Here is a 19010-nt window from a genome sequence, read left to right as displayed (position 1 = left end):
ACGGAGAATTTTAGAAAGCATCGAAATAGATTCTAGAAATTCTAGAAAGTATAGAAATCTAAGAAAGTATCAAATATGTAAGGAAATGGAATTCAGGTGTCGAAAATCTAAAATAGACATTAATAATTCGAAGAATAAAGCTACAATGTGCCAACTTAAGATAAAGAAACCTACGAATTTATTCCAAGAAATAAAAATTCTAGAAATCGGAACCAAAATTGCGCGTCAGGAATTCAAAATGACAGAAACACCTGACGTCAGAATTTAAAGTAAAAATTTCAAAAGGCAGTGAAAAAGTGTTTATACAAGAGGAAATTAAAAATTCAAAATAATTAAAATATAGAGAATTCTAGAAAGTACAGAAATTTAAGAAAATATCAAATATTTAAGGAAATGGAGTGTAGAAACAATGTTGAAACTTTAGTTTAGAATGCACATTAATAATTCTAAGAATAAAGCTACAAAGTGCCAAGTTTAGATTTTAGATAAAAAAAATCTACGAATTAATTCCGAGACGCAGAAATTCTAGAAATCAAAGCCAAAATTACGCGTCAGGAATTCAGAATGACAGAAAAGTTGAATTCTGACGTCAGAATTCAAAGTAAAAATTCCAACGCTGTCGACAAGAATCCAATGCTCTTAGGATCCGTTGGATCTCTATTAGCCTCTTCAACGACTTTCCGCAGATTTTTGACGACGCGACGTACTTTTGAGCACGATATATACCTATTTCGCTCGCAGGAATTCCGTCAAAATAAACGCGGGGGCGTGGCAAGCGCAGGGCGCGCGTATCGATTCTCGGCGAGCGATACGTTTCGAACGTACGTGTTAAACAAGTACTTCCAGAATGCGATAAATAAAATTTGTGGAGCCGCGGAAGATTTTATCGAGCGGAGCGGGAGTTCACTTCGAGCGGGGCTCTCAACCGCTATCGGGAGGAGGGGGGGGATACAGAAGCTAGCGGTGGAAGGGGAGGGGGTGAGAAGGATTATTAGAGGAGGCTGGCAGAGCTTTATTCTTCAATTTTTTTTTTTAGAACTTTCTTTTACATGATTGACTATCCAACCGGAATTAACAACATTTCTGACGACTTTAATTCTTACTATTTGACCCGATTTATGCTCGCCTCCGAACGAGGAATTAATGATGGATAATCTAACCGCTGACTGTGTTTCATCTTCGTTTTACATTCTGACTTCATACAGATGCAACGACAATTTTTAGTTATGTATTCGTCTTGCTTTCAAACTGTGATGTGGCTTCTTATGATAATTTTATTAGATTACGACTTTCCATCTTATTTTTCTTCGTTTACTTTTATATAGTTTGTTTCAACGTTTGACTTTTATGTATTTCAATCTGTTTTCTATAATACATCAATATATTACCGTCTTTAAATGTTTTATTATTTCACGGCTTAAGAAGACTCAGTGAAGTCGAAACCTACCAATTTATATATATATCGTATATGCAAATTAATAAGTTAATTATTTAACAATTATTGTTGCTCGGTCATTAACCCTTTTTATTTCAATAGGAACTTTATCTGGAAGTCTAGGAGATTCCACGGAAACAATTATACGGGATGCCAGGGCCGGGAAGAAACGGTTCTCTCAGACGGAGCGAGAGAGCGATATTTATATTCATTAGAATGTAAGAAGTCGGGCAGAGCGCAGTTAGTCCGGTCTACTTGCAGCTCGGAGATGCTTAATGGGAGTTGCGCCCGCTGCACGATACCCATTGCGGCCATCTTGCAACTAGAAAAGTGTTGGCTCCCGTTTACGGCCGCCATTCATAATTTCTGATGTGCTTCCCGCGATAAACTACCCCGACCTCATTAGGAATCGGCCGCTTTCGCTAGTGGAAATGCTGAAGAACGTCTCTTTATTTTTCTTTAAATTTTCTACTAATGAAATTGTGAAAGAGTATATGGCGAATAATCGAATCCGAATTCTTAAAAGAATTTGCCGTCGAAAGAAACAACGCGAGCCTGTATATTCATATATTGTAATATGTTGACGTAATGCCCGTTAAATACGGTCAGTATGGTAAACAGACACCGCATTAATTAGGTTGCAAAAGAGCTCGCTAATTCCAACATCAATATTCCATATTCATCGCTGCGAAATGCTCTTCAATAATATTCGCGTAAAATGATTTGCGCAAACCAAATCATATAAAGTTAATCGGATAAAATGAGCCGTATGAAATTTATTCGCCTAAGATAATTTATAATGATACGCCTGCATTCTTGCATTTCTCGCAATCTATAATATTTAATTTAATATATATCAAGCAAGATATTTAATAATCTATATTTCTTTGATAATTATATAATTATAAAATAATTTAGAATTAATTTATACAAATCTTTCCAAAATCGTGATGTGAAATGAGATAAAATCAATTAGAAGTTGCAATATTGAATTCGTATACTCGCGCGGCAGTTTCAGCATCAGCGAGCATTTTTCTCTTATCGGCTTTCCTCTCCCGACATGAAAACTGATAATATCATCATACATTATTAGTTTCGAGGTTCTAAAGAGGAAGTCGATAAGTTAACGTTCGCGAATTTGTTGCCGTAACTTTCAAGATCCGTTCTAAAGCGTTCCGATAACTTTTCCATTATGTTAATGCGTTAAGGGTGGCTTCGGTGGATGCCAGTGAGCTGAGTGCTAGCTATATTGTCAGTCGTAGGCAAAAGCCACCGGTAAAACGCGTAGGTGAGCTTGCGAGAGCTTGCCAAAATTTGCGTAACCTATTGGTTACGTTAATCCTGCGAAAGAACATTGGCCGTATCAGTTCAAGATAAATTCGAGACTGTGAAAACTAAAGTTCGCACGCGATCAGTAACAAACGTTAAGTAAGTAAAGGGAAGAAGAAAAAAATTGCAAGGATATCCTTGCGTGTAATCTATTTTTAAAATAATGAAAATGGTGAAAATATAATATTGCACTTCAAACGAAGATGTATAAATATAAATATAACTGTAGGTATATAATATAACTATATAACTATATGTAAATATAACTATATAAATATAACTATTCAGCAAACACCAAATATAACTGCCATATAACATATTATAGATGTAAATAAATATAACTTAGAAAAATGAAAATTATTTGGAAAGTAGTGAAAATGCCAGAATTTAGAAATTTAAAGAACCATACGTTCCGAAATGTAAGCGTTCAGTATTTTAGGCTGAAAAGTTTTGAACTCGTGCGAGAGAAACTGGATTTAAAGCCTAATCGTGTCTTGAAAAATGTGGATATTCAAGTTTAGAATAAGTGTCCTGTAAGAGAAGGCGTACTACAAAACGCTGGCGTACTTCTTGCCAGAGCGTAATACATCTTTCGGGACATTGCGATATTTTGCGAACTCTCTCCCCGAAGTCCGGGGAATTCCATTAAATCTTTCTCAGCATATTAGCGATTCACAGAAATCCATTTTGGGGGAATAGCGACTCCGCCCAGGACATCTCGTGCCACAATTGCTCCGCTTATCTTGTCGGACGAAAACTTAGCAGCTGCGTCTTCTTGCGACACGGAGGAGGAAAGGGTGTGGGCGAGGGGTGAGAGCGAGGGATCGAAGCGACCGATGGTTTACAAATCGCAGCGAATCGAGTGGGGATCGGTTTGTAACGCGCTATTTCATGGAACGACCGAGCGACTCATCCGCTGTAAATTCATGAAGCATCGATTTGTCTCTCACCGATGGCGAGGGCGGTAGGGAGAGGGGGAAGAGGTGGTGCCGTTCGCGGTGCGGTGGTAGCTTCGTGTTTTCGTGCCCGTGCAAACGTACGGAAATAGTCGAAGACGTTTTCCCTCGCGAAACGAAGCATCGCCGCACGAGAAGATCGATGAAGCTGCGTTTCTTTGCGAGAGTCATCCGTTTCAATAAACACGCATAAAATGATTGTAGAGGATCAGAATGCAAATGAAAATAGTGCAAAGGAAAAGAAATAACGTGGAAATAGCGTAAGGGAAGAAACGAGCGGAATACTAAAATAACGTTAAAGAAGAAAATATGGAAAAGCTCTTCTCTCTCTTGGAAGTGCGTGATAAATCAAGATCTAATTTTAAATTGAGGAAAAATGGAGTTTTTTCAATTACAACAAAACGTTAATTTAATAACAAGCGATAAATATTAGCGCACGATAAATGGCGTGGAAGTAAATCTCTCGACAAATGACGCGGTGGCCCATGAAGTTTTTCTGTGATCCTGTGATTATTGCCGACAAATCGCTTCCATTTATTAGCGTCATAAACGACTCCCGGCCGTTTCTAGAAACTCGTCCAATTAAATGCTCTAATACCTCTAACAAGCAAAATCATTGCAATTGTTCTAATTAAGTTCCCTTGATATCTAACAAGCTCTATCGGATGAAAATTGAAACAAATATAAATCCGGCCATTGCAGTAATTATTTCAAAACGAATTGTGTTGTTATCATTCTCTTGCTATAAATATAATATACTATAATATAAACTATTAATATTACTATAATATGAATTATAAATTACTATAAATCCAATTTTTTGCCGCTCTTTATTACAAAACATCTTTTTAAATATTTATCAGACATATAAAGAAAAGTCGACGGGTTAGTCTTTCGCAGATAATTCTTTTCCGCCGCTCCAAAATTGAGTCTTTTTCTCTCCACATCAACTAAATGCTAACTTCATCCTTTAAGCTATCGGAGTTTGCTGCTCTACGGAGTTCTTTGTTAGTGCTTTCATGGATTCCGTCCAAAATACAATACATTTTTCGCTGTTTATTTTCCCACTTCTATTCTCCTTTCTCCTCATCCTCTTGTAAATTTGTCCTCAAAGGGAGGGGGGGGAGGGAAGGGGGGTCGCATGAAGTGGACTCCCGATATTAGCAGTCGACAGTAATCGAGTCAGGACTTCCCACCGCCATCGAGTCCTCTTGCGAGCATCCGGCGAAGTCACTCGCGAATGCCTTACTGCATCCTGGCAGGCCGCGGGTTAACCACTTAATATGGAAGGAAAGCGCCATGCGCCCCTCGCTCATCCCCTATCTACTTGCGGCCAGACGCCATCGAAGCAGACAGTAACATATCGGCCGTGCATGCCACGGATTTCGGTTCATCATTATGTAAGTCTCGAATCACGCCGTCCCCTCCCCCTTCCCCCTCCCCCCTCCTTTTGACCCCTGTTCAAGAACCTTCTGGCGACCCGCATGAATATCCGTCTATTCAGCCGATTATGTTTAGCCGCGGTTGCCCGCAGATACCGCGTGAGGAATCGAACGTGATCCATGTGTTAATGAACTGCCTCGGCCGAGATTTCATTACACTCGGGTCACACAAATCGAGGCGCTAACAAGTTAGAATTTGCGGATTACTTGTTGCGAATCGCCAATTGTGACTTTTGTTCGCTTGAGAAATTTACTCTCTGAAAGTCCAAGAGTGAAATGTCACTCAAAACGAGTGAAATGCATAGTGTAACGAAAAGTGAAAATTTAGCCTGTGCACTTCGAGTGATTCGTCACTCTAAGAAAGAATTAAATTGCACTCTATTGAGTGAAAGGGCACTTTTTTCGAGTGCAGTAGATCAGTGTCCAGGGGTGAATTATGTCACTCTATAATTTTAGGTGGAAAATTTCACTCTGTTACAATTATTTATCAGTCGATCTTTAGTGAATCGTGATTCACTATAGCTTTAGAGTGAGATCGTATCACTCCGGTAGAGTAACCGCTCTAAAAATTTGAGTGAAAAATTCACTCCTACCTTATGAGTGCCCGCATTTACTCAAATTAGAGTGACAACCGTGTCTTTTGGAGTGACTATCGCAGCCACTCTAAATATATTAGTGGCGAAACCATGCGCTCTATGAGATTTAGAGAGCGGGATCCATAGAATCCACGAAGCTGAAGAGAAAGGGAAACCTACCGAATCCTTGGAATCACGATTGATTGTTGTAATTGAGATTGTTGATCTATCGCCTTCGCGCGAGCATGGGTTATCATGTAGTTTTTATATTTATTGCCCAAATATAAAAAGTTTCTTGCCTCTGGGAACAATCCGGTGACTGGAAAAGAATTATTTGTTCTCATAAAGAAACTTTCCTCGCTCGCGACGACGATAGTTGTTCAATTATCGCGTATGAAAAAGGAAGAAAAAGATAATGTTTTCGTTTCGAAGCGTGTCGAAATGTCGATTATTACTCTAGGGGTGAAAAGCAATAACCGACGTGCGGGTAAAAACAAACGAGTTTTCCGATGCTATATATAAAATTTGTCTAATGGTTTGGAGCGACCGCCATTTCTCCGTTTTCCTCTATTTTCAGCGCGATACCTCCTCTCTCTCTCTCTCCCTCCCTCCCTTCCCTCCTCTCTCTCTCTCTCTCTCTCTCTCTCGGTCGATCTTTCTTTCCTTTTCCTTCTTCCTCCTTTATATCTCCCCTCCATCGTCCAGCGCTCTTTCAACTCGCTGTTTCCTTTCCCCGCAGAGTTTGAAAGAACTTAAAATAAACGGCGTGCTCGTTGCGACGGCTGCAACTTTCGCTTCAGACGATACTTTCCGCTGTTTCTCGTCATTGTTGTTGGCCGGTACGTCGAGATCCTTGTTTCCCCGCGTATTGAAGGAGCCGTCGACTGCCGCCCGACTCTGCTTACGTGTTTTAATAGGTCTTCGAGACAAAGGCGCGATGAAAGCGGATAATGGATATTAATGACGTTAAAACAGTTCAGCGAATTCGGCAGACGCTTATGCCTCTGAGTTAAATTTTCTGGAGGAGGATTAGCGTAGGTACTGTACGCATCCGGAATTCAAGAGACTTTAGATTCAAAACGTCTAGCACTCGATGCAGTTAACATCCGAGAAATGTAGTTTCTAAAAGCCCCAGGAATGCGAATAAGCCAATCCCGAAGAGTTTCCTCAGAGAGAGAATTCAGGGAATCTCGAAGGTAGGATTTATAGATTTTTTGAGACATTCAAAATTGGAGGATTTTGAAAGTAAAAGCAATTATCACTCAAACGATCTGAAATTGTTTGATCTTCACAATCATTACTTTTCCTTATCATTTTGTTATATTCCTCGTCCGATAAGGAATTGATACGCTTTAAAATTTCCACGCGTCTTATAAACTTATCGGTCTTTATGCCCTGTATAAATAAATGATGTGTGTGATGCGATGCCGGTTAAACGGAAGTAGCAATAAAGAGACGAAGCGGGACTGACTGGGGCAACTTTTACGACACGAGCCATTAGACGCGCGGCCTTTGAGGACGAGCGATGTATTTCACGAAACTCGAGAACATGACGGAAACGCACGGTTTCGCTTTCTGACGTAACAAAGCCAATTTCTTTGGGGCGTCCGCGCGGTCGATCGTAACGCTGCTAACGGGCCGAACTTCCCGGGTGATCTGAACTTTTTTCGAAAACGTCGATTATCACCGGCGGACTTTTTTCCCGCCTGGGGAACAGCGGAGTTCTCGAAGTTTATTTATCGAAGTTTCCTAATGAAGCGACGATGTATCGACAAATTTTTTATTAAGCACACTTTAAAACTTCGATTTTAATATTGATAAAAGTGATGAGGACATCGAAGAGTGTTCTCAGCGTCATCTCAGGAGTTAAACAGGATGATAAAATAAGCTTAACCTGTTTTATTTCGCCGATAGCATCTCTCTCTCTCGCCCAAGTTTCACGGAAAAGAGGGAAATCCAACTAAGGAAGTTTTAAAGGAAACCGTACCGTGTAAGCGGTCACCGACTCCCTTGAACCGATTAAGAGCTCCTGCCATCTTTTGTTAGATGTTTTCGGAGAGCTTGAGATTCTGCAGGTTTCTTACATTCGGAACCTCGGTTCCGCTACGCGGATTCTCGATTAATGAAACTAAAAATCTTAAATTTTTAGATTTCTGAAATATATATTATACTTATGACATGCGCGTTTGTCGTATAATTTAAGATATTTAATTTTAATAAATAATAAGAGATTATATAGTTATTCACTAAGCATTTAATTTTTTGTTAATAAAGCAGCAGATATTATCAACAAATTGATAAATGTTTTTAATTTTGATAACTCCAGAGAGAGTTTCAATTGATTTATGATATATATTCAACGTCTTTCAACATTCATGATTCTGTGCTCCGCTAATCGTCCCTCATTTATTTCCTCTCTCCTCTTTGGCCTTCATAAACGCCCAGCGGCGTCATTGAGGGGCCGTCGTTACGGATTTATGGTACCTTCATCGTGAGAGACGGAAAAATCGGCCCCACGCGGCCGCTCCGACGTTTTAATTTGAAACCGCTCGCGGCGCGGTTGGTAAACAAAACTTATTCCCAGTGCATTTCGCCTGGCGAGAGCATGCGAAAAGACCGCGGTCGGGTGATGAGAGATGTGCCGAGACTGCGAATAAATCGGAACCGTCCGGCCGGCCGCGGGTTAAAGGGGTTGCTCTCCGCGTAAGATATGTTCGCTCTCTTAAATATTGGAACTTCACTGGAGTGTGTAAACGTTACAATATTCTTTTTTCCAACAGTAAGATAATGTTTGTGAGGTGAATTGTAGATACGAGTGAACTTCCAAAAACCATCCACGTTCTATTTATGTATTCTTCGGTGAAAATGTTGTAAATAATTTTATAATAAACATCTTTAAACGGATTTTTACGGATGAGAAGGATGAAGGTTAATAAGAATAATGGAATAAAAATATTTCATAATATTGTTAATTAATACGTAATTTTTACTGCAAATTTATATATGTTTAGTTGTGTAAATGGATCAGGGAATGGAGGAATATTTAATCATTATATATATGGCTTTATTTGAACATTTTATTTGAACATTTTGCGAATATGTAATGATTAAATATTTTTTTATTTTTTTGACACATTTACATAGCTCAACGTACCTATAGGTTTGCAAATAAAAGTTATGTATTAATTAATAATATCACCAAATATTTAATTATTTCTCTTTATATTGACAATTGAGGGAATCCGCCCCTCCCCGAAAAAACTAACCTAACTCATACTTATTTCTAAATTAAAATAAAGATTTAGTCAGAGTTGGGAATGATACTTTCATAAAAGTAATGCGTTACTATTACCGTTACTTTGTGTACAAAGTAACTCGTTACCGTTACTCGTTAGGGGAGAAAAGATGCTAGAAGAGCATAAGAGGAAAGCTTCCCTCGTATATAAAGTACATACAAAATATTTTTCATGTAAATATCAACATATACATGTATAATACTTTATTATTAAAACTTTGTATTTTTCTTACATATACTTAATATTAATGAATGTAAAGTAATATAAATTATGTAAATTTTACTTTCGTTGACTACTATCTTTCAGCGCTCTATATCGGAATATTTCTATTCAATCAAGAATACCTAATATGCGCGCGACCAGCGTGTGATCAATTACCTATATAATATAAATTATAATAAATAACTTATAACGATTAAAGAAATAATCGATTTGAGAATAAAAAGTTACGGAGTTGAATTTTGCACTAGACAAGAGTATTTTGTATTTTCTCCCACAATTATTTTATACCATTATATGTGTAATTGTTAAATGGCGTTTCATGTACTATAGTTTTATAATACGAACCACGATTTTCTCTCTTATTTCTCAGGATTCTGCTACTCATGGATATACATGAGTGAAATAGAGAAAGTATACGTATACGTTTGAGTGAGAAAGGAGAATGAAGGCGAAAAATACGAAGCTAAAGGAGAGGGGAGAGGGGGGTTGGCTTTCAGCGATCGCAACCCCTGCGGCGCTGTAAAATATCGGAAAATTCATTAATGCTCGATCTACGGTGCACAGTCAAATAAATCTCGCCGGAGGGCGAGATTTACAGAGGCGGAGGGAAGCAATATGGCGACGTACCGAATATGCGTCGACCGTAAGGAGAATCTCAAATGCTAGCTTTCTCACCTCCGATATTCAGATTCGTATCCGCGAGCAGACAATCCAAAAGAGGATCAGAAATCGCGAGCAAGCGAGGGTTTGAAGGATCCAAGGATTATCTTTACATATGACGAAACAGAGAATAGTAAATTTGCCGTTCGAATTCAATTGACATTTGATCCCACGCCCACGTCGGAACTTATATAGGCGGAGAGCAAGCTCTAAAAGAATTAAACATACTCATCGCTTCAGAAGACCGATTATTTGCCTTCCATTAATTTGCAGGATTCAAAGAGACATCGTAAGAATTCCTTCTAACGATTCGCTCCCATGAAAGGCAAATTTATACAGCGTTCAGGGAATAAATAATTTTCGTGTTTACTTACGCATCTCTCGACTCGCAGCGATATTCATGCTCTAAAAAAATGCGTAATTATGCGAATAATTAGGCTATATAAAGTTCATTCAGCTTCTCGTTTATTTAGTCGTTTCAGTTTTCCATCTAACAAGTAATCTCGAGTTAAAATATGTCAATTAAAATCGAGAAAAACTAATTATTATTTTTTTTTACTTTATAATGATCGAATCGCTTTGTTTTCACTTCAACAATAATAAAAACAGCTTAATTTCAGCCTAATAAACGCATGAGGCGCATTCGCGAATAGATTGCAGAGAGGAGGGCTTAAGTTAAAATTAACAAGCGAGAATCACTTTACATTCGGAAGTGAAGTACGCGTGCATATGAATGCATCGCCGATATAATTATATACGTACTTCGGTGGGGGCACTAAGCACAAAGTACTGCAAGTACGTGCGCCCTTCTATCCTCCTTCTCTCCCTCCCGCCATCCGCCCTGCCGTGCTCTTTCCTTTCTTGGATAAAGCACGATGGAAGAGAAATTGGTCTCGTTGGAACCGTAGAACGACAAGGCGGTACAAAGGCTCGTGTTGGCTCTGGCGACTTTCTCGAGTACCACTCGTGCACACGTTTTCTACTCTAGCTTCACTCAACCCCAAAGCAGAGAGAGAGTTCCACCGAGGAAGGTAGTAGTCATCAACGCACGCTTTATCCCGCAAATCCCGACGTATCTTTCGCGGGATGGTAATTCCGTGTTTGCGGTTTCTCCTTTAATGCGCTCGTTAATGAGTTAAGCTCGTCGTTGAGATAGAAACAAAATTAAAACATATCCACCGAATTTTCCAACGAAGCGTTTGGCGATAACTCCGACGTATCGCATTGCTTGAATTATTCTGTGTTGGGAAGTTTAATTATCACAACGCGTGAATATTTTCCATAAACTGGGAAATAAAGAGAGTTCGCGGAATTAATAACGCCGTGTGTATCAAATTTATATTATATTCTTTAATCTATTTTTTGCAATGACGACTCGCAATCTTGATCTCGCGAGATAACGAGACCGCCGCAATTGCGGTAATTGCGGTATCCTTGAACCGAGCTTGCTTTAACGGGTTAATGCCTACCCGAGAAAACGCTGAGGAAATCCAGTGCTGCTTATCGTGTTTATCTGAGGAGATAACAAGTGTACTTCACAAACAGCGATAAAAAGATTAACCTATTTCCACATTAGGAGGGGGACATAGATAAAGAAGATACGCCACATTCTCGCGGAAGTTAACTTATAAGCGAATATTATATCATATTCAGACCAGATTATTATATCTGAAATATTTTCAACACGAAAATTAAATTGAACGTTAGAAACCTAAGATTGCGATTCAACCAAATCTTCTCTAATTTTACCTTAAACTGTTTGAGTCGTAAGAAATTTAGAAGCTTTATGAAAAAGGAACATTAGGCAATATCGATTTCTTTTTCATGAATATTTTTATATCGGTTTCGATTCTACGCGAAACGTGGGGAAAATTCTAAAATGGATATCGAAAAATGAGAGTTTAATTCAAAATCATATTCCGTCATGGAAATGCAATAGAAAAAAAATTTTCAGCTCATGGCGGATGTATCGCGGCGTGAAACAAACGGGCTGATGCGGCGCGATGGTGCGGTTTTGCGAGCGATACCTCTCGTAGCAAGGCTATACCGATAGCCCCCGCCGGTCAATTCGATTTGGAATTCTTGCAGATATTTCCATACGCTCATAAATGGCCTGGCGACGCGAGTTTTAACCCACTCGGGCCGATGGTATTGTAAAACGGTGAAAACGCACGTCGGCGCGGTGCGGCGGGGGCGACCGACCGAGCGACCGACTGTTGGAATGAATATATACGAACGCTAGGGGGGAGGAATGAATTTATAACGCGCACGCGAAAGCCGAACCCAACGTGACCGTTCCTTCCACCGTAACGCCGGCCCCCGCGTAAATCGATGGCAGCTGTTTTACGCAGTTGACCGTGCGGAAAAGCTCGTTGCAGAGCCGAATGCACCCGCATAATCGCGCGAGATGGGACGGGACGGGACGGGACGGTCGATCCGATTCTCCCTTTTTTTCGAGTTGGATATTCCATGTTTCGTTTGCTATAGCGAGGAAAAATCCGGAGGAAAGTTTCAATTCCATCCGGGATATTTTCCCCATTTCTGTCGAAGGATTATTCCACCTGCGGGTCATCCGGACTTCGAATATGAGGATCATCGTGTTCGCGAATTATATACAGAGTGTAAAATACTTTGGTTACTTGCTTTTATACTTTGTACGCCCAACGATAAGTTATGTGAATAAAAAATTTCCCATTAAATTTGTTAAGTATGAGAACATTTCGTTCCTAAATTAAATCAATCTAATTGGAAGCTATAATAGAAATGGTTATTAAATTCAAGTAAACATCATTATAACCAAAATAGTACAGTCAAGCTGAATATTGATCTGTGTAACTCAAAATAGTATTTTAAGCTGAATATTGATCTGTATAACCCAAAATAGAAATTTAAACTGAATTGTGAAGATTCTGCTACATCGCGATCTTAAATTTCTCATCTAATTCAATAATTTGTCAGAAACAGATGAGTTAGCTTTGAGTCACTTCTCAATGTACCAGGACTTTGTAGATTGGATCCAGTTTCGGTATCGATACCAATGACTTTCGCGACAATACTACTCCTATTCTCCCGTAACCACTCTCGCACTCACCTTCGGCCTGATGGGGAGCGTAGATGTTGAGGTACAGACAGTCCTCGCTCTGGTTCCTCAGGTACGGCAAGTGTCTCTCCAGGTACTCGTACCTGCCCGGTTTTACTTCCTCACGAAGATTCGGCAAAACTTGCGGGCAAACTGGGGCGAATTCCTGCGACTGCCGCACCCCCCTCCACGGTTGCGGTGAGCGTGGCGGAGAAAATCTGAAGGATCCCACGGGAGGCTCCGCGTAAGGAACTCCTAAAACACAGGGGAGAGGACTGCCTTGCACACTGGCTCCTTAGATTCATGGCGTAATACCAAACTAATACGGTAACTGACATCTCCATTACAAGACAACTGTGTTTTGAGGAAACAAACTATTCACCGGTGCTTGCTATTAATAGCGTTAAATGTATTTTTGAAAAAGGATTTACGTCAGTGCCGCTTAACTTCGCTTCTCATTAAGCTGAATATCGTTTCTCTGCATATCAGTTGAAATTTAATTATAATTAAATTCCAATGTAATTTTATTTAACACAATTAAATATCAATTCCCATTTAAATTCTATCCGACCTCGATTCGGTTTTAAATTTAATCAAATTTCGCGATTGCAATTCCCATCGGTGCTTTTTAATTCAGTTATCTTTATCAAGGTTGACAGGTTTTCAGCGAGAAGCGACTCAAGTGCGCGGATCAACATCAAGAAGGGCTCGACTTTGCATATACGGATGCACACGCGGATGCAATTTGACGCGTGGCGGTGCAAGTTGACGGACGCCACGCAGCGCAGCGTCGAGCGAGTCGAGTCGAGAGCGAAGACGGAGAAAGCCAGAGGGGAGAGATGTGCTATGCCATGCCGCGAAGAGACGGCAGTAATATCTGTTCCCGAAATACACGGACGCGCGCGGGCGCGCGCGCTCCTCGTTTTGGATCCTTTGACGTATCGGGATTCTCAAAGCGCGGATATATGCAGCTGCCAGGAAACTTTTGCTCACTGACCGGAGCCGAGTTCCCTCGGAGTATCGGAACGTTATCGAGATACCGTTGTAGTAGGTTGTTGCATATGAAACGACGGCTTTGCGTCAACCAGCTTGGCGTCTCCATCGAGTTAAATGTAATCGATATAAATGGAATATGGTTCGGTTGTTTTCTATGCATCCTTTCTTCGAAGGATCAACGTCCATTTTTAGCATTAAATGTAACGCAACGGGAAAGCTAAAGGTTCTCGCGAAGCAATGAATCATTTCTTATCTATATGTAAACGATAATTCTTTATAATTAAACGTAATGGCATTCTGAAACTTACCGAGAAAGACGTCGACCAGCTGCAAATTGTGATTGGTTCTGGGTTGGACCACCATGCCGCGTAATCGGCCTTCCTTGACGCGCACCTCCCTCGTTATTCTTTCCTGAGTGTCGTGAAAAGAGTGTCGCTGATGGTAACCATATTGATCCCGTGATTCATGAAAGTCGCGGTGCTCCGTAAGAATTTGCGTGCAGGCCAACAACAGTAGGCCCACTAATTCTATTCGCAACATTTTGGACATTTGCCACGCGTTTGTTGATTTCCACAACACCAAGTTCAGTGCTTTGGAAATTGTCTCACCAAATTTATTAATGCTTGGCAATTTAGTCAAATCTGAGATTCTCCATTTCGTGATAATAACTTAATATTTACAAGAATAGAGCACTCAGTCCGAATTATCACCAAATTTGTTGCAATTCCTAGAACAACTCAGCGTTTGTTTTCGCGAAAGAAACACCGTGCGAAAAAAATCACAGAAGTAGAGAAATATTGTAGAATATAATCTTTAAGAAACTCACAATGGCACGAAGCGACAACTGCGACGTAGCACACACACTCGCGATTGAAGTAAAAATAATTTTTCCGGCTGCCGCTCAGAACCGGATGCGAAGGAGAACGACTGCTCTTTCGGCCGTCGTTGGAACTTTTCACTTCGTAGCTTCCGCTGCCTCACGCGGATTGAGAGGAGTTACTTTTCTACACGTGCGGAGCTTCACATTTTCGTAGCTATCGAACAATTTTCGGGACGCCACTCCAATTTTATCCGAGTTACAATTTATTACAGAGTTCATTGATATTTCGTATCTGTATTTTTGAACTTTTAAACATCCCCGTCGGCCAATCGGCCGGGACTTTGTGCATCAAACAAACGTGTGTTTTATATTTGGCGCGATTAACGTATAATTCTGTTCTGAACAGCTCTGCTGCGTTTAAATCAAATTTTTTTCCTATTAAAATTATCTTTTTGAAAGCAGATTTAAAATGTATAAAGATACATGTTCTAAAAATTATAATAAAAATTTGAATAACACATCTGAATAATAGTAGAATATACTTCTCCTTTTTACTATGAAAGTATAGTTAAATAGTTACATTTATCATAAAAGTATAGTTAAAGGTGTAGTTAAATAGTCATAGTTATAGTCCTAGTATAGTTATAATTGTAGTTATAGTTATAGTTATAGTTATAATTGTAGTTATAATCGTATAATTGTAGTTATAGTTATAGTTATAGATACAGATACAGCTATAGCTATAGTTACAGTTATAGTTATAGCTTTATTTTTAGTTTTCTTCTGTAGTCAAAGACTTCTCCCATTAAACTCGAAAGGATTGAAGTTCAATGTATCCATATTCACGGGCTTACGAGCGATGGTATTTTCAATTATCTTATTTTGAAATGTTTCTTGCGACTGTTTTAGTAGACACAGCATTCCTCGGCTGTATTTAAGCGAAGGAATCGCGCGCACCGAGAGAAAACGAGCTGGCGCGCATTCGTGATGGCGATCGAGAAGCACGGGAGAGAGAGAGCGGAGTTTACCAACAGGCGGCGCGTTCTATTTGGGGCGAAGAGTACGTGCAGTCGCGCGAGCCGTCGCTCTCTCCTCGTACGTGCGTTCACCCTTGTTTGTCCCGCCAAGAATATCGCCTCTGGAGGACATCGCCGCGCGCGTCGCCGCGTTTAGACCTTTCAACTTATAACGTCAAGAACTCCAACCGCAGTGCGTCGAAATTATTAAACGAACAGTTTATATAAAATGACTTCCTGAAAATTTTTCTTAACGATACATACACATACTTCGCCGAAATGTTTCTATCCAGAATATTTTGTGGAGTCGTAAGGAAAAATTTTGCACCTAAGAACGTCACCGATATTTTTACATGGGCATAAAACGACGTAAAAAACTTTATAAAACGTCGCACGTTAACATCGAGCGACAAGTCGCGTTCGCGCAAAATTCGATCGCGTGACGGGCGAAGTGCTCATTTCCCAGTATCGCGATAATAGTTTGCTCGCAGTTTTGCGATATACGCGAGCGTCTCGTAATTTACGTCGGATAAATGACGTTGAGTTCGAAACTAACCTGGGAAAATGCAAGACAGAGAGAGAGAGAGAGAGAGAGAGAGAGAGAGAGAGAGAGAGAGAGAGAGAGAGAGAGAGAGAGAGAGAGAGAGAGCGCCAACCAACTAAATCCGATATTTGTGACATTTACGGTGGGCAAACTTTTGAAGACTTGAACACGCCGCACGATTTTCAGACCATATCAGCTCTACCTGTCAAGCTGGTGTAGTCTGCAACACCAGTTCCCAAGTTTTTTGAATCCCTTTTAACGTAATATTTCCACTATAAATTCCTCGAGATTCGAAATGCTATTCTACTTCGATATATTAACTTTTCTAATAAATAACATTGTTATTAAAACATTTAGTAAGAAAATATATAATTTTTATGGCCTATTTGGACATGATTATAAACAATCCTAAAATTTCGAAGGATTTTTTAATGGTAGGACGTAAATTATTTTTAATAATGGTAATATTTATTATTTCCACGCTATAACACAAATAGAAAATCTATTAAATAAAATAGAGAAGTCGTGTATACGTGGTAGTACATAATTTTGAAAACATAATAAAGAAAAAGATGTTATCAAAGTTTTCCTGGAAATTTTTGCGAGAAGATTCACGCACTAGTGAAAAAGCCATCAACGTTATTTTTAACGTTGACGATGACAACTAGAGCCTCCTCGATGAGCCGAATTGTACATTTTCGCATCGACGAGCGCTTCTCAGGGTGAGAACTCAATAACAGTTGATGCGCTCGATATGTTGCCGCTGCACGCGTGAACGTTTCATTTTATTTCCCTATTTACACGCTCGTCAAACAGGAAAACATTTATTAGAGTAAGTATTTTTTTGTTTTTGTAATATTCAAACAAAATGTATTAAAAGATATTTTATTAAAAGGTATTTTTTAAGATAAAGAAAAATTATACAGTATATTCATACAGCGGCGTATCAAATAGATTATCTATGTAAACACTTTTATGGTATATTTATTTACTTTAAATGTATATTTTTAATTTGTATATTTTCTAACGAGGTCAAAACTTCATTCATATTCCGCAACAATAGCGTATAAAATAAAATATTTTTGACAAATTTTTTTTATTTCCTGGCGTTGTTAAGGGATTAAGGATTGAACGAGCGAGCGTAAGCGATTATTGCGGCAAATCCTATTTTGCCGACCGCTTGTGGTGGATAAGCTTATAGGAATTCACCGCATCCATCATTAATACTTCTTTTTACTTTCGCCGATGTTTATGATAGATTTTTCGAGAGGTGAGAAAATCTCGCCACGGTTATCCCGCCTCCGTTATCATACCGCTATTGTATCTCTCGTTCGGAAAAAAATTCTATTTCACGAATTTTGTAAAAAAAATTGTTTTCTCGGGCAAAAATGTATACCCGAAATTGCGGCAAATTGTTACGCTGTTACGTTGTACAACAATTTCTATTTTTAGAGGTTCTCGCGTCGCAAAAATAGTCGAGGACTGACTCTTTACCCCTTTTCGCATGTCCGACAAAAGATTTCTATAGCACGGCAACAATAAATCTCACTTCCTTTCACGTATTCCTGATTCACGTATCTCCTTTAACAACAATGATACATTTAATTTGAGTAATTACACTCCACATTCCAATCACATTGTTATCGCCGAACAGTTTGGATTGGACAGTTAAAACTGTTAAAAGTGTCACATAAATTAAAGACCGACATTGACGATTGTTGAATAATCGGACACACTTATGTTCTTTCTTTCGCGACGAAGGCACACGTCGAAAATTCGTTTTGTCCCGACGAAACTTACGAGTGGACTGAGCTGGCGCATATGCGCGAAAAGCTCTTCTAAAATTAAATCGCGGATGAATCTTCGAACGGAGCGCCACGCCGCGCGCCGCGCCGCCAAGGCGAAGCGAATTTCGAGGCGGAAACTTTCGTTTTCGTCAAATCGTCTCTGTTGTTTGAAATTTGTCCGCATATGCACGTCGACGGCTGTCTCGAAGTAGAGAGGTGCATCGAGATGAGAGGAGGATACTTGCGCTCCGGATGCTTGTTTGCTCATTGATCCGCGAGAACGTGAAAAGCACGAACTTTCGTAGTTTGAAAGATGTGCTCTCGAGATCATATTGATAAATAATAGCGATATTGCATGAGTCGATCTCTGTATGAATTGCAGAAGAAATATTAAAACTGGAATTATACATGAAATAAATCTGGCGACAAAAAATTTTAATAAGTTTAACGAAATTTTAACAAGTTTATGTTGTTTTGAAATAAAAATCTGTAAAAGTTTTCTTTTCAATAATTTTATATATATTAAATTGTCAAGTAACTATTTTATATTATTTCTCAAAATCTTAAAATAAAGTTTAGAACTGGCTCCATTAATGCTATTAATTAATTCTTTATATATAAACAATTATTAGTTCAAGTTAAATCTAAAGTTGAAATAATGAAACTGATTTGGCCCTAGTTGAGTAGAACTCAATTTTGATGCAAAACTTGAATTTAACTTTAATCCAGTTCAACCATTTTTTGCAAATTTTTTACAAATTGCAACTTTCTCTCAAGCTAAACAAATCTACTTTAATGGATAATTCGGAGTTCCAGATAAATGCGCGAAACTCTCGGAGGAAGTCGCCGGCGA

The 19010-nt window shown here is 39.2% G+C and overlaps 1 protein-coding gene across 1 annotated transcript in view; it reads right to left on the bottom strand.

Annotated features, from left to right (window-relative positions):
* Positions 1-18160, bottom strand: part of LOC139774336 (uncharacterized) — a 50734-nt gene extending 32574 nt beyond the window's left edge. Inside the window, exons 1-4 of the mRNA XM_071709539.1 lie at positions 17865-18160; positions 14817-15221; positions 14299-14717; positions 13007-13249 (exon numbers count right to left, since the gene is read on the bottom strand). Of these exons, the coding sequence (XP_071565640.1) occupies positions 13007-13249; positions 14299-14539 (484 nt within the window). The 5' untranslated portion in view covers positions 14540-14717; positions 14817-15221; positions 17865-18160. The remainder of the gene's footprint in view (positions 1-13006; positions 13250-14298; positions 14718-14816; positions 15222-17864) is intronic.
* Positions 18161-19010: the final 850 nt, after the last annotated feature.

Source organism: Temnothorax nylanderi, unplaced genomic scaffold (genome assembly GCF_030848795.1).
Source record: "Temnothorax nylanderi isolate EJ_2023f unplaced genomic scaffold, tnyl_v1.0 TNYL_tig0079_pilon, whole genome shotgun sequence".
Lineage (NCBI taxonomy): Eukaryota > Metazoa > Arthropoda > Insecta > Hymenoptera > Formicidae > Temnothorax > Temnothorax nylanderi.
Note: the sequence above shows the minus strand (reverse complement) of the source record. Positions and strands in the feature narration are given on the sequence as shown.